This window comes from Bufo gargarizans, chromosome 1 (genome assembly GCF_014858855.1).
Source record: "Bufo gargarizans isolate SCDJY-AF-19 chromosome 1, ASM1485885v1, whole genome shotgun sequence".
NCBI lineage: Eukaryota > Metazoa > Chordata > Amphibia > Anura > Bufonidae > Bufo > Bufo gargarizans.
Genome location: NC_058080.1, coordinates 428,743,787 through 428,758,240, shown reverse-complemented (window position 1 = coordinate 428,758,240; position 14,454 = coordinate 428,743,787). Strand labels below are relative to the sequence as shown.

The window sequence follows — 14,454 nt, the reverse complement described above, 5'->3', positions numbered from 1 at the left end:
TGAAATGGTAATTTCATTACTTCCGCAGAGCACCCTGCTCCTTTGTACTAAAGCAGTCCCTTTTCCACCTCCCTCACTCTCCAACGAAAGGGTTGGATGATTTTAGCACACGTCTATTCAGTCCTAATGTACTTAAACAGACAAAAACTATTCTCAAAACTAAACCTAGTGGTAAAATGAAATTCTCCTACTTTAGTCCATGCTTCATGTCCTTGTGTGCATTGTTTTCTTCTAGGAATATTTTCCAAGATATTCTACACAGAGACACATTCGTCAGCAACTTCTTAGAACAGGTAGTGTATGCACTTTGAGAAGCATTGACAGTGGTGGTGGTTCTTTGGATTACTCAGCATAGCTTGATGGGTGTTTTCCCTTAAAAACTTTTTTTAACCCCTTACATAATGCTGTGTAGTGAGGGTATACATTTATACTCTAAGAGCTGTGCCAGATCTTAGTGTACATTTCACTGCCATTTCAAAGATCCCTGTGACATCTAAAAGGGCAAACAATACCTTCTGCATTTGAAGCTGTTGTTCTGGATTTTAAAATCCAGTATTTTTTTTTTAAACTATAAGACTCGCTTTTTAGCAGGAAAAAGTCTTACTTATAAGTGCCTGTATGTTATAGTCCTCAGTCAGGGTGGTCCAGCAGTGCCAGACCTCCCTGACTGCTTCCTTAATGATCTAGAGAGCACTTTTCTCGATCAGTCAGAGAGCCGTGCATCTACAATCCCTGCCAGATACCGATCTGTGTAATCAGTGCAGGCAGGAGAGGAGGCTGAACGATCATTCAGCTCATGGAGAGGAATTGCTGTTTGTTTCAGTGGTCAAAAGATGACACCCTAGGGTTAAAGGTGTTTTCCCAGATTTTAATGCTGATGACTTATCCTCTGTATAGAAAATGAAGAGAGGTAGCGGCAGCATCTCCAGTGAATCCTTTATTGGACAGACTTTACAGATAGTGTGCTATAAAAGCAAGCAGCAACGTTTCAGCTGTATACCAGCCTTTGTCAAGCTTGACAGCCAAAACGTTGCTGCTTGCTTTTATAGCACACTATCTGTAAAGTCTGTCCAATAAAGGATTCACTGGAGATGCTGCCGCTACCTCTCCATTTTCTATACGGTCGACTGCTGAGGATCTGTGGTCGTGGCTCGGCTGTTGCATTACCGATGTGGCCATTTATGTCCGTGGGTGCTGCTCTACAAACACTTTTGTCTACTATCCTCTGTATAGGTCATTAGTATCTGATCAGTAGGGGTCCGCCACCTCGGACCCCCGCCGATCAGCTGTTTGAGAAGGCGGCAGCGCTCACAGTAGACTATTATAGTGCTGATCAGTTATGTAAACCATGCTTGCAGTCTTGATTTTGCACTACTGTTTGCTACATGCTTGGTTGTATAGGGAGAGGCATTACCAGTAGAAAGAGGGAGGTGCTCATGCAGCTCTACAAAGCACTAGTGAGACCTCATTTGGAGTATTGTGCTCAGTACTGGAGACCATATCTCCAGAAGGATATTGATACTTTGGAGAGAGTTCAGAGAAGAGCTACTAAACTGGTACATGGATTGCAGGATAAAACTTACCAGGAAAGATTAAAGGACCTTAACATGTATAGCTTGGAAGAAAGACGAGACAGAGGGGATATGATAGAAACTTTTAAATACATAAAGGCAATCAACAAGGTAAAAGAGGAGAGAATATTTAAAAGAAGAAAAACTGCTACAAGAGGACATAGTTTTAAATTAAAGGGGCAAAGGTTTAAAAGTAATATCAGGAAGTATTAGGCTGAGTTCACACGGGCGAGATTTCCGCGCGGGTGCAATGCGGTAGGTGAACGTATTGCACCCGCACTGAATCCGGCACCATTCATTTCTATGGGGCTGTGCACATGAGCGATTTTTTTTCACGCATCACTTCTGCAATGCTTTAAAATCGCAGCATGCTCTATATTCTGCGTTTGTAACGCAGGACAGGCCCCATAGAAATGAATGGGGCTGAGTGAAAATCGCAAGCATCCGCAAGCAAGTGCGGATGCGGTGCGATTTTCACTCATGGTTGCTAGGTGACAGTCTATTCACTGTATTATTTTCTCTTATAACATGGTTATAAGGGAAAATAATAGCATTCTGAATACAGAATGCTTAGTACAAGGGCAATTGAGGGTTAAAAAAATAAAAAATAAATTAACTCACCTTGTCCTCTTCATCGCGCAGTTCCCGGTCTCTTCTGATGAGCTGTCGGCTAAAGGACCTTTGGTGACGTCAGATCACATGCTCCAATCACATGGTACATCACCACGGTGATGTACCATGTGATTGGAGCATGTGATCTGACGTCACCAAAGGTCCTTTAGCCGACAGCTCATCAGAAGAGACCGGGAACTGCGCGATGAAGAGGACAAGGTGAGTTAATTTATTTTTTATTTTTTTAACCCTCAATTGCCCTTGTACTAAGCATTCTGTATTCAGAATGCTATTATTTTCCCTTATAACCATGTTATAAGGGAAAATAATACAATCTACACTACAACTAACCCAAACCTGAACTTCTGTGAAGAAGTTCGGGTCTGGGTACCACAGTCGGTTTTTTATCACGCGAGTGCAAAACACATTGCACCCGCGTGATAAACACTGAACATCGGAACGCAATCGCAGTCAAAACTGACTGCAATTGCGTACCCAATCGCGCGGGTTTGCCGCAATACACCGGGACGCATCCGGACCTAATCCGGACACGCCCGTGTGAACCCAGCCTTACTTTACTGAGAGAGTAGTGGATGCATGGAATAGCCTTCCTGCAGAAGTGGTAGCTGCCCATACAGTGAAGGCGTTTAAGCATGCATGGGATAGGCATAAGGCCATCCTTCATATAAGATCGGGCCAGGGGCTATCCATAGGATTTAGTATATTGGGCAGACTAGATGGGCCAAATGGTTCTCATCTGCCGACACATTCTATGTTTCTATGTGAACTAGCATGTAAATCCTGAGTGTGGGGTTTTAGCTGCTTCCATATCTCCAATGGTTTCTTATAGAATAGTTAATATTAGAAGTGACTACTTTGACTCTATACTATGACTCTGTGATATTATAAATGTAAGCGTTTTTCTGCCTTAATTCTCACTCAGTGCCTCACATTTTCTTTAGATATTCCAACTGAAACCTAACCTTTCCCTAAGAAGCACATTTTTGGCACAGTTTATGCTGATACTTCATCGGAAGGCACTGACGCTGATAAAATACATTGAGGATGACACGTAAGTTCAGCATTTGGTAAACAAGTTTTTTTTCACCAGTATGTTTTGCTACAGACATGACACATTGTTAATAGGTTTTGAATACAGTTATCTCAATAAATTTAAATATTCATTGCATATATTAATGTCCTGATGATATATAGTTCCACAAATATTACTAACTGCCATTCCTCAAAGTATGCTGATTTTTGTTTTTACTGCTTACAACTAGAGATGAGCGAATTTCTAAAAAATTTGATTCGGCCGGTTCGCCAGAATTTTTATTTATTTTTTATTTGTGGCAAATCACGTTAAAACATTTCCTGGCTGCAGAGAGCCTTTATAGTGGTGTAGAACACTGTGCCTTGCAGTAACGCGCATAGGGAGTCTGCTCTGGTAGTGAAACAATACTGTGAGTCAGTATGGCCTGTAGATGATGGGCATCGCACATAGAATCACTGCACACTTCACTTATTAAAAACTGACCAAATAACTCAAGTGTGAACTTAATGTTAGCGTCACGACAAGTGCACTCATTTTACACCGTCGGCAGCTGATTTCACATAGATGTCTACAGAACCTGTTCTATTAAACGCTTATACAAGTAGAGCCCACCCCCCAACAGAGTGGAGAAGGTGTCAGCAGTAAGTTTGCGTTGACGTCACTGATTATTATTTTTATATCAAATCATAAGCAAATTCTGATGCAAAATAGGGACAATGTCATGCAGGCCTTGCAGCTGTTACATAGACGGGATCCGTTGTGCGTCTCCATTTTTCCTTCCTTCTGATCAGAAGAAGGGTCAAATAAAATGTCAGCCAGGCGGAAAGGCAAAATAGTGGCCTATTCATGAAGTGGGGAGGGTGGGAACAGCATGAGAAGTCCACAGAGTGGCACAATGACAGTGTGGAAGTGGCAGCAGCATCAGGAGGCCACAGAGTGGCAAGGTGACATAGTGTGGAGGTGGCAGCATCAGGATACCACACAGTGACCCGGTGACAGAGTGGGGAGGTGGGTGGCAATACTATTACCAGCTGAAGATGGTGGGTGAAAGAAGGAGCACTTGACATCAGATGTGTGGCATCAGGCGGGTGGCAGCATCAGAATAGTAGCTGAGGCAAGTAGCCAGAAGAAACTAGTCTCTTTGGTCAGTGTTGGTGTGGCACCATGGATCTAGTCTGATGCATCAGGCATTGGTGGGTGGAAATCCTGGCTGATTCATCTTGACAAAGGTCAGTCTCTCCACATTTTGGGTGGACAGGCGAGTTCTTCTTGAGGTAACTATGGCCCCCACCACACTAAAAACCTCCTCTGATGCCACACTACTGGCCGGGCAGGACAGCTTTTCCAGGGCAAATCCAGTCTGGCTGCCCAGTAGTCGAGCAGATCTTCAATGTGGGCTGGCAGGGTGTTGTCCAAGTATGCCACCACCTGCTGGTTCAGGTCCTGCTCTAGGTCTAGCTGCTGCAGCTGGTGAGTAGTTTCTTCACTAGGCAGGTGAAGAAAGCTGCTCATCAACGACTGTAGACTCAAGTTGCTGCTGATGGAGCTGGAACAGCTCCTACCCCCCCACCCTGCCACAGCAGCCATGGCAGAAGAACGTAAGCACAGAGAGCCCGCCAGTCAGACCTGCGAGAGGATGGACAATGGCGCAGATAGGCAGCGGCTAACTGACTACATAGAAATGTTTCTATAGTACAGGGCTGGCCAACCTGTGGCTCTCCAGCTGTTGTAAAACTACAACTCCCACCATGCTTTGCTGTAGGCTGATACCTGTAGGCAGTCTGGGCATGCTGGGAGTTGTAGTTTTGCAACAGCTGGAGAGCCTCAGGTTGGCCATCCCTGCTATAGTAGTTCAGTTTGTCCTCCCTCTCTGGGTGTAAAAAAGGCCCCCATTTTTAGCGAGGGTCCAACGAGGTGGAGAGCCAGAAGTCATCGCTCTGCCGAATGGTGACAATTCGGATGTCACTATGCAAGCAAGTGAGCATGCATCGGGCCATTTGTGCAAGTGACTCGGAGGGACTCCATGCCTCCATCTCCACTGCATACTGCCACTGTGTGTCTGGGTCCTCTGCCTCGTCTTCCTCATTGCCCTGTAGCTCCTCTGGCTGCTCCTGCTCCTCCTCTCCTGTCACCTGTGTAGAAAAACCACCCATTTCGCTACACATTGCTTGTGCTCCAAAGTTCTCCTCCTCCAGTTCAGCCCCCACAGGGCTCATGTGGCCATGAGATCTAGGCGCCACGTCTCCAGTACTCTGACCAGCCAGATTTACCAGCATCTGTTCCAGGACATGAAGCGGTGGAATGACGTTGTTCATCCCGTAGTCCTGGCAAATGACAAATAACAAGGCCTCCTCAAAGGGCCTGAGCAAACAGCAGGTGTCGCGCATGAGCTGCCACTGACTGATATTTAGGTACTCCTGTCAGCTTGGATCATCAGGAAAACGTTAATGGCCAACATATGGAGGGTGGAAACTTTGCATATCAGCCTATGTTGGTGGATGCTGTAATGTCGCTAAAGCTCAAGGAGTGTGTGCTTTGCAGTGTACGAGTGGGTGAAGTGCATGCAAAGTTTCCTGACCATTTTTAGGATGCCTTGCAGATGGGTGGAAGCCTTCAGGCAGGGCCGGCGCTTCCATTAAGGGCTGGGCCCCTGAGTCATTTGGTCCCGCCCCCGCAGCCTTGACTGCCTGAAATCGGGTGCGTGCCACTGGGTGATGCAGCGGTTGTTGCGGCAGGCTGGACCACCACATCGGAGCCACAGTTCTCCCAGGCCACTTTATAGTGACGCTGCATATGTTGACACAGGGCCATGGTGCCAACATTGGCACCCTGGCCACGCTTCAACTTCTGCCCACAGATTCTACTAATGGCCATGTTCACCTCCTCCAACGGCTTGACAAAAAACTGCCACACCGCCAAGTAGGTGATTTTTACCCCAACACTACGCACTAACTGACTGTTACTGACTTTCAACTGAACTTGGCGTTCAACATGAGGATTGCCATACCGTTGTATATTGATCCTATAAACATGGAAATCTGTTTTCTTCTTTCAATTCCCATGAACCCCTGCCCCACTACTTTCTGGGCAGGTAAGCTCCTGTGAAGCGGGTGGTCTACCCTGGGCATGTTTGGCTCCTGACCTCCCACTACTGCCACCCTGCTGACTCCCGGCCATGCTAGCGACTTGCTGGCTCCGCCGCTGCTTCACGGACAAGCTGCCACCCTCTTCTCCCTATGATGATGAAGCCCCTAATTCACCCGGCTCCCAAGTACGAACAGCTACATCATCCATCCTTGAGTACTGTCTGCACGTCACTTTAATCCCTCCTCAAAGGTCTCTGGGTCAGGAGCCTGACCACTTGCAACACAAGCTCCCACGCCACTCTCCTCATCACTACTTGCCCGCCTACTGAAAGAAGCGGTGGATGTCTCCTCCACACCATGGCTGGCCAGTAGCTGCTGACTGTCCTCTAGTAGCTCGTCCTTGCTGTATAGTGGAGCTGAGCCCACAGCATATAATACTTCTCTTGCTGAGGGAACAGAAAAGTACAGATGGAGGTTGTGGACAGGTGAGGGCACAGGGCCTTCTCCCAGGCTAACTAAGGGTTGTGTCTGACAAACCCACCGACTCTTGGCTGGGGGTGTCTGATGTTACGTGGGACAAAGTGGATGACCGAGTCAACCATTCAAGAACCGATGGGTTGCTGCTCAAGACACGACTGCTAGATGATACCAGGAGCTCAGGCCTCTCTCTGCGACTCCTGCTGTCATGCCCCCTTACTCTGCTGCGACCTGTGCCTGCACCAGAAACATTTAGGCCTCTGCCACTCCCCTGTGCAAGGACTGGCACTTCTCTGTCTGACATGCTGTTAGATCAAATAAATAAATGTAAAAAAAATTAAAACTCCCCAAAAAAGTCTGTAAATTTTTCACTTCACTACACAATGGCTAATAAGCCCTTTTCTTCCCACTGATACATGCCAAAAAGAGCTTAAGAACATAACTGCACAGCTGAACGGCAAATATACTGTATTTTTCGCCCTATAAGACACACCTGACCATGAGACGCACCTAGGTTTTTGAGGAGGAGAATAAGATAAATATTTTGAACCAAAACGTGTGCTTTTGGTGGGTTTTGAACTAATAGTGGTATGGGGATGACACTGTTATGGGGGGCATCTGTGGATGACGCTATATGTGTCCTCCACTGATCTGCGCCCCCCCCCCCCCCCCTTTTCAAATAAGTGTTCCCCAATACACTGGGCCCCGCCGCTCACAGCAGTATACATATCTAAACAGTAATCTTTAACCTCGAGTAACTTTAAAGCAGCGCTATCCTGTTTACTACCTTACAATCAAGCTCCGGTAACAGGCAGAGCGGGTGGCGGCGTACCGTCACTCACTCACGTCATGCGCCTGCTTCATTCATAAAGTGGGAGGAGCAGGCACGTGACATGAGTGAGTAAGGTAGTAAAGGTAGTAAACAGGATAGCGCTGCTTTAAAGTTACTCGAGGTTAAGGATTACTGTTTAGATATGTATACTGCTGTGAGCGGCGGGGCTCAGTGTAAGAGTACAGTGACTGCATCGGGCCCCGCCACAAGTTGCCAGCCTCCAGCCCCTCCTCCCTCCCCACTGATACATCGTTGCACTGTGCAGCATCGCAGCCGGCGATGTATCAGCGTTAGCAATGTAAAAATTGCAGCATTCGTTCGATAAGACGCACTCCCATTCCCCCCCCCCCCCCACTTTTGGGGGGAAAATGCATCTTATGGGGCGAAAAATACGGTATATTTTTTGTCACTTCACCACACAATAGCAAATACTTTTTTCTGTGCCACTAATGCACGCAAAAAAGTGCTTTAGAACATTATAACTGCACCGCAGGACTGCAAATAATATATCTTTTTTTTGCCACTAATACCTGTCAAAAAGGGCTTTAGAACATATAACTGCACCGCTGAGCGGCTAATAAGCCCCTTTTTTCCTACTAATACAAGCCAAAAAATGCTTTAGAACATATAACTGCACCGCACAAGGGCAAATAAGACTTAGAAATATTTCCTTGTAATAAACCCTGTTAATGGCTGTATCAATCAGCACTTGCACCCTAATAAGAATGCTTTGCTAGAATTACAGAGCTGTATAATGGCAATTTGGATCCCCAGTCAGTGCTGCAAGGTGTAATAGGATTGTTCCTATTACCCAGGCTGTAACCTTCCCTACTGAACACTGTTGTACCTCAATACTGTGGAATGATTCCTCCCTATCCTTTCCCTGAACTTCTGTACAGCAAAATAAAAGTTTTAAAGAATTTTCTAGCACTGTCCCTAGTGCCTGCTGACGTCTCTCCCTGCACTAAGTACACTGGAAAATGGCTGAATCCAAGATGGCTGAGGCTATTTATAGGGCTGTGACATCACAGGGCTGTCTGCTGATTGGCTGCATGCATGGCATTGTGGGTGATCCCTCATTACCAGAGTTCCTTGCTCCATGTCCTAACACGTGCAGCAGCCATTTTAGGAAAAAATGTGATTCGTCACCACGAAGCGTGAGGAAATTCAGATTCGGTGCAAATCAAATTTTTCCTAAAATTCGGATCGAATTCCACCTCGTCAACTTCGATTCGCTCATCTCTACTTACAACATCTAGAGATTTAGCAAAACTGCCACTCTCCTACACCAGTCTTAATCTACCTGCGCCGGCATGAAATGCACCTAATGTATTAAGAGGCAGATGTTTCATACTAAAGGCGCACCTCCGCCCTTCTGTGCACCAGCTAAAGAAGTCTAGGACAGGCACTGGTAGGCGTAGACTTCAGCTATAACGTAACGAAACGTTCTTTTCGAAAATTATAGAAACTCCTGTGCGCAGGCTGCCAGTGCAAAACGCGCCCCCTCCTGCTAAGCCCCAACACTTTCTTGGCACTTTGGAAAAGTGTCTCAAAGCTGAAAAAGTTGCAACTTATCGTGCACGTATGGCATGCACCATAATTTGCGGCTTTTTTAACGCCACAATAGCGTAATGCCCTTACTAAATGTCCCCTTTACTGTACTACTGTAGTTAACAAGATCTTACAAAGTCTTGTTAGCACAATGAAAACTTCTGACATGCCATTGAGATTCTCTGCCCCGCACAGCAAGAAAAAAGGCTTTGGCACACTGCAGAGGTTTACTTGAGCAGATGTGAAACCTAGATCTGTATCTCGTATCCATCTCCTCTGCCTTTATCATTGGTGTGTCCATTCACTCCAGTTGGCCTAAGTCTAAAGCTTTGTATAATTTAGTGTACAAGACTTCAGACAACTCAAATTGCTGCCAGTAATGAGGATTGCTTATAACAATGGTTGCATGGAGTCTAGTAATACACTGACAGGACAACTGCTCGTATCATACTGAAATTATGCTCCTTAACCGTGAACATTTTTGCTTACCGTCAAACTATGCCATTTACAGTGATTATACTTATTCTATATCTGTCATGACTAGGCTTAGAAGAGTCTTTTGCTCTTACAAAATATTTGGAAAACCTCTTTATTGATGAGGTATCCTTCAGATAGGTCATCGCTATCAGATAGGTGGGGGTTCAACAACCAATTGTGACAGGCTCTCTGGATACCCCGGATTTACTCTGAACTGCTGCAGCGTTTCAAAGAACATCATTCAACCATGAGCCAGGAACAGTTAGAAGTCATCTGGGTGGCTTTTTGCCAGTTTCTCTCCTGGCTTGGCTAGATTGACAGCTTGCTCCCTGTACATACAGTCAGGTCCATAAATATTGGGAGATGGACACAATTCTAACATTTTTGGCTCTATACACCACCACAATGGATTTGAAATGAAACGAACAAGATGTGCTTTAACTGCAGACTGTCAGCTTTAATTTGAGGGTATTTACATCCAAATCAGGTAAATGGTGTAGGAATTACAACAGTTTGCATATGTGCCTCCCACTTGTTAAGGGACCAAAAGTAATGGGACAATTGGTTTCTCAGCTGTTCCATGGCCAGGTGTGTGTTATTCCCTCATTATACCAATTACAATGAGCAGACAAAAGGTCCAGAGTTAATTTGAAGTGTGCTATTTGCATTTGGAATCTGTTGCTGTCAATTCTCAAGATGAGATCCAAAGAGCTGTCACTATCAGTGAAGCAAGCCATCATTAGGCTGAAAAAACAAAACAAACCCATCAGAGAAATAGCAAAAACATTAGGCATGGCCAAAACAACTGTTTGGAACATTCTTAAAAAGAAGGAACGCATCGGTGAGCTCAGCAACACCAGAAGACCAATGAAAACAACTGTGGTGGATGACCGAAGAATTCTTTCCCTGGTGAAGAAAACGCCCTTCACAACAGTTGGCCAGATCAAGAACACTCTCCAGGAGGTAGGTGTATGTGTGTCAAAGTCAACAATCAAGAGAAGACTTCACCAGAGTGAATACAGAGGGTTCACCACAAGATGTAAACCATTGGTGAGCCTCAAAAACAGGAAGGCCAGATTAGTTTGCCAAACGACATCTAAAAAAGCCTTAACAGTTCTGAAATAACATCCTATGGACAGATTGGACCAAGATCAACTTCTACCAGAGTGATGGGAAGAGAAGAGTATGGAGAAGTAAAGGAGCTGCTCATGATCCTAAGCATACCACCTCATCAATGAAGCATGATGGTGGTAGTGTCATGGCGTGGGCATGTATGGCTGCCAATGGAACTGGTTCTCTTGTATTTATTGATGATGTGACTACTGACAGGATGAATTCTGAAGTGTTTTGGGCAATATCTGCTCATATTCAGCCAAATGCTTCAGAACTCATTGGACAGCGCTTCACAGTGCAGATGGACAATGACCCAAAGCATACTGCAAAAGCAACCAAAGAGTTTTTAAGGGAAAGAAGTGGAATGTTATGCATTGGCCAAGTCAATCACCTGACCTGAATCCGATTTTGAGCATGCATTTCACTTGCTGAAGACAAAACTGAAGGGAAAATGCCCCAAGAACAAGCAGGAACTGAAGACAGTTGCAGTAGAGGCCTGGCAGAGCATCACCAGGGATGAAAACCAGTGTCTGGTGATGTCTAGGAATTCCAGACTTCAGGCTGTAATTGACTGCAAAGGATTTGCAACCAAGTATTAAAAAGTGAAAGTTTGATTTATGATTATTCTGTCCCATTACTTTTGGTCCCTTAACAAGTGGGAGGCACATATGCAAACTGTTGTAATTCCTACACCGTTCACCTGATTTGGAAGTAAATGCCCTCAAATTAAAGCTGACAGTCTGCAGTTAAAGCACATATTGTTCATTTCATTTCAAATCCATTGTGGTGGTGTATAGAGCCAAAAATGTTAGAATTGTGTCGATGTCCCAATATTTATGGACCTGACTGTAAATAAGCAGTTACAGGTAGGGACAAGCAGGCAAGTTGCCATCCAGAAGATCAATCTTCCCATGGTTTTCTGCAGGGTTTCTGAGTAAAACATGGCTGCCTGTAATGACTATGTCTGTTGGGTTTTCATACTGCCTGAACCTTCTGCTTGGTTCACAGCCCAGTTGTTTCTCCTAATAGTCAATGCAGCCAACCCTGCAAATCTGCAGTGACTTGTAGATACCATTCTGGAAACACTACTGACACTTCTAAAGGTGCCTTCCAAACCTGTTACAATCTATTTCCATTCACCTCACAGGTTAGTAGGCACCTGGACTGAAAATTTGATGCCCATGATGATGTGACCTGTTTATAAATAGGTAGTGTTAGTGTCCTAACGGAATGATGTAAAGCCATACAGTTTATGGTTTCTTTTTTTTCTTTTTTAGACAGAAGGGTAAGAAAGTTTTCAAATCCCTGCGTAACCTGAAAACCGATCTGGATCTGACAGCAGAGGGCGATCTCAACATTGTTATGTCTTTAGCTGAAAAGATCAAACCAGGACTTCACTCGTTTATTTTTGGGAAGCCTTTTCACACCAGTGTACAAGAGCGGGATGTGCTAATGACTTTTTAGTTGCAGATCACTGAGCACCTGGAACTGTCAGAAGCTTTCATGTGGATGCACTCGCTCACCATCATATGGATTGCTTGGAAATCTGGGTCAATATCACAAGTTCTGATGTCTATTTTTAAGTTGCACTTTGAAGTATACCTCGTGCCTGCCTTTACAAGCACATTGCTTTGTGTACATGGTTTTGATATCATCATCTGCTGGATGTGTGCATTGTGTCTTACGGCAGTACATAATGCGTTACACTGGTATCCCATAATCCTGTGTACTTGGCAGGGGGTTAGTTTTCATTGCGTCTTTTGAACTTCTAGAAGTTCATGTTTAATGAGACACTTCATGCATCAATATATAAAAAGCCCAGGAGTCTGTATATTCTATCTATAAATGAATGTAACGAGACTCCTGTTTAAAAGTGTCCATGCTGGGAAATGTTATATTCCAATGAAAAATGATACCTACGCTTCAGTCAGGAGGACAGTTTGAGACATTTTCCGTGTTAAGACACTCTGAGGAAAAAATGGTTTAAAAGAAAAACTTCATTTCACAGTTTAACCACATCAGAGTTGAGTAAAATGTTTAGTGTTGGCCAGTTTGTTGAAATATTAAGGATTAGCCCCTAAACTGTTTTTGATGTGACATACATCTGAATATCACATCATAACCTACCCCAGGCATGTTACAGAAGGCAAATTAATACCGATATAAGCCCAACGTTGATACCCATACCAAAACTGCAATGAGTCAATGCAACACATGTTGCGGCAATATAAAGGGGGTCAACTATTGTAAAGTACAGAAAACAACGACCTACAAGAATCGAAGCCAAAGGTACAAATGCAAAGAAATTTGTAAATTTTATTAAATAACATAACATGATTACATACATGACGTTACATTTAAAAAGAAGTAGCAGCAGGAAAAAAAAAACACCATCCCGGTGGTACACTACATAAGGAATAATGATGATTACATGGCAATCACAAATCTATATAGTATGTGGTGAAGTCTCCTATATACATTCAATATCCCTGTGTAGGACAAGAAAGTCACTGCCAGGGAAGTAACCACAGTCGGAACTTAAAAAATAGCCGGACCATATGGAAACTGTGTACCTAGCGGAGTGCTGACCAAAAACTAATAGTGAACTTATATAAGGGAGACTTAACAAACAAAGTAGTGTATCCAGACCGGGATGGCGTTACCCCAACGCGCGTTTCGGCCTGCCTTCGTCAGGGGGTAGTGCCATCACCGTGGATCAAAGATTATAAAGGCCTCTCCTCCGATCGACTTGCATTAAAATCACTGATGATTCTAATCACCTGGATGTTTTAGCAGCAGGAACCTGATGAACATAGTCCGGCATGCGATCCCCCCCTCGTGCCACCCATGACACGTGATGTCATGCGACCGGCAGACGTCAAGACGCCCGGTGGGAGGTGTCATACGCCGTCTTGTGCATCATCTGCACACATCACAGGGGAGGAGAATCAAATCGGACAGATGCTACCTCATGCTTGTGCAGGGATATCTCTCGTATACGCTGTCTCCCATCACTGCACAGCTGTACATGATTCCACTATGTATATTGATCATAGAACACAGTAAACAATATCATAAAATATATCAGAATCAATTTTGTATGCACATCAATCACATAATACCTCCTATACATGAAAGCAACAGTGTAAAAAATGATACAAAATATACATAGCAGCAACATATAAAGTGATATGGTACACAGTTAAATACATATACATTCAGTCCAACAATTAATGTTCACACATGTACAATCAGCATATAATATGAAATCACACAGTACATGATCATAAAAAGACTTCATAATGATTAAACCTAATATAAATAAATAGAGAGACTATATATGTGGAAAAGTGATAAAATAAATTTTTAAAAATTGACAGTGAAAAATGGAAAATAAATAAATAAAAAGCAATTAAGAATGCATGTGAAGTGCACAAAAAAGTGCATGGTAAGGAAATGAGAAATAAAACACGAAGAGGACATTCTCCATGATATGTGAATGAAACCATTATGAGGGATATAACACGATTCAAATGGTGATGTGAAAGACCTCATATGTGAAATGATGTAAATAGTCACAGCACTAAAATAATGCTGATTTCAGACAAAAATTTTTTCCTGCTGCTACTTCTTTTTAAACGTAACGTCATGTATGTAATCATGTTATTTAATAAAATGTTA

General features: G+C 43.9%; 1 protein-coding gene across 4 annotated transcripts in view; it reads left to right on the top strand.

Moving 5' to 3' along the window:
- The window catches only part of C9orf72 (C9orf72-SMCR8 complex subunit), a 44,189-nt gene extending 30,009 nt beyond the window's left edge, over positions 1-14,180 (top strand). For 3 of the 4 annotated variants that reach the window (XM_044286655.1, XM_044286648.1, XM_044286641.1), the window contains exons 8-10: positions 236-293; positions 3,146-3,255; positions 12,051-14,180. In XM_044286655.1, the coding sequence (XP_044142590.1) occupies positions 236-293; positions 3,146-3,255; positions 12,051-12,237 (355 nt within the window). In that variant the 3' untranslated portion in view covers positions 12,238-14,180. The remainder of the gene's footprint in view (positions 1-235; positions 294-3,145; positions 3,256-12,050) is intronic. The other variant, XM_044286664.1, reaches the window with a different exon arrangement.
- The last annotated feature ends 274 nt before the right edge of the window (positions 14,181-14,454 follow it).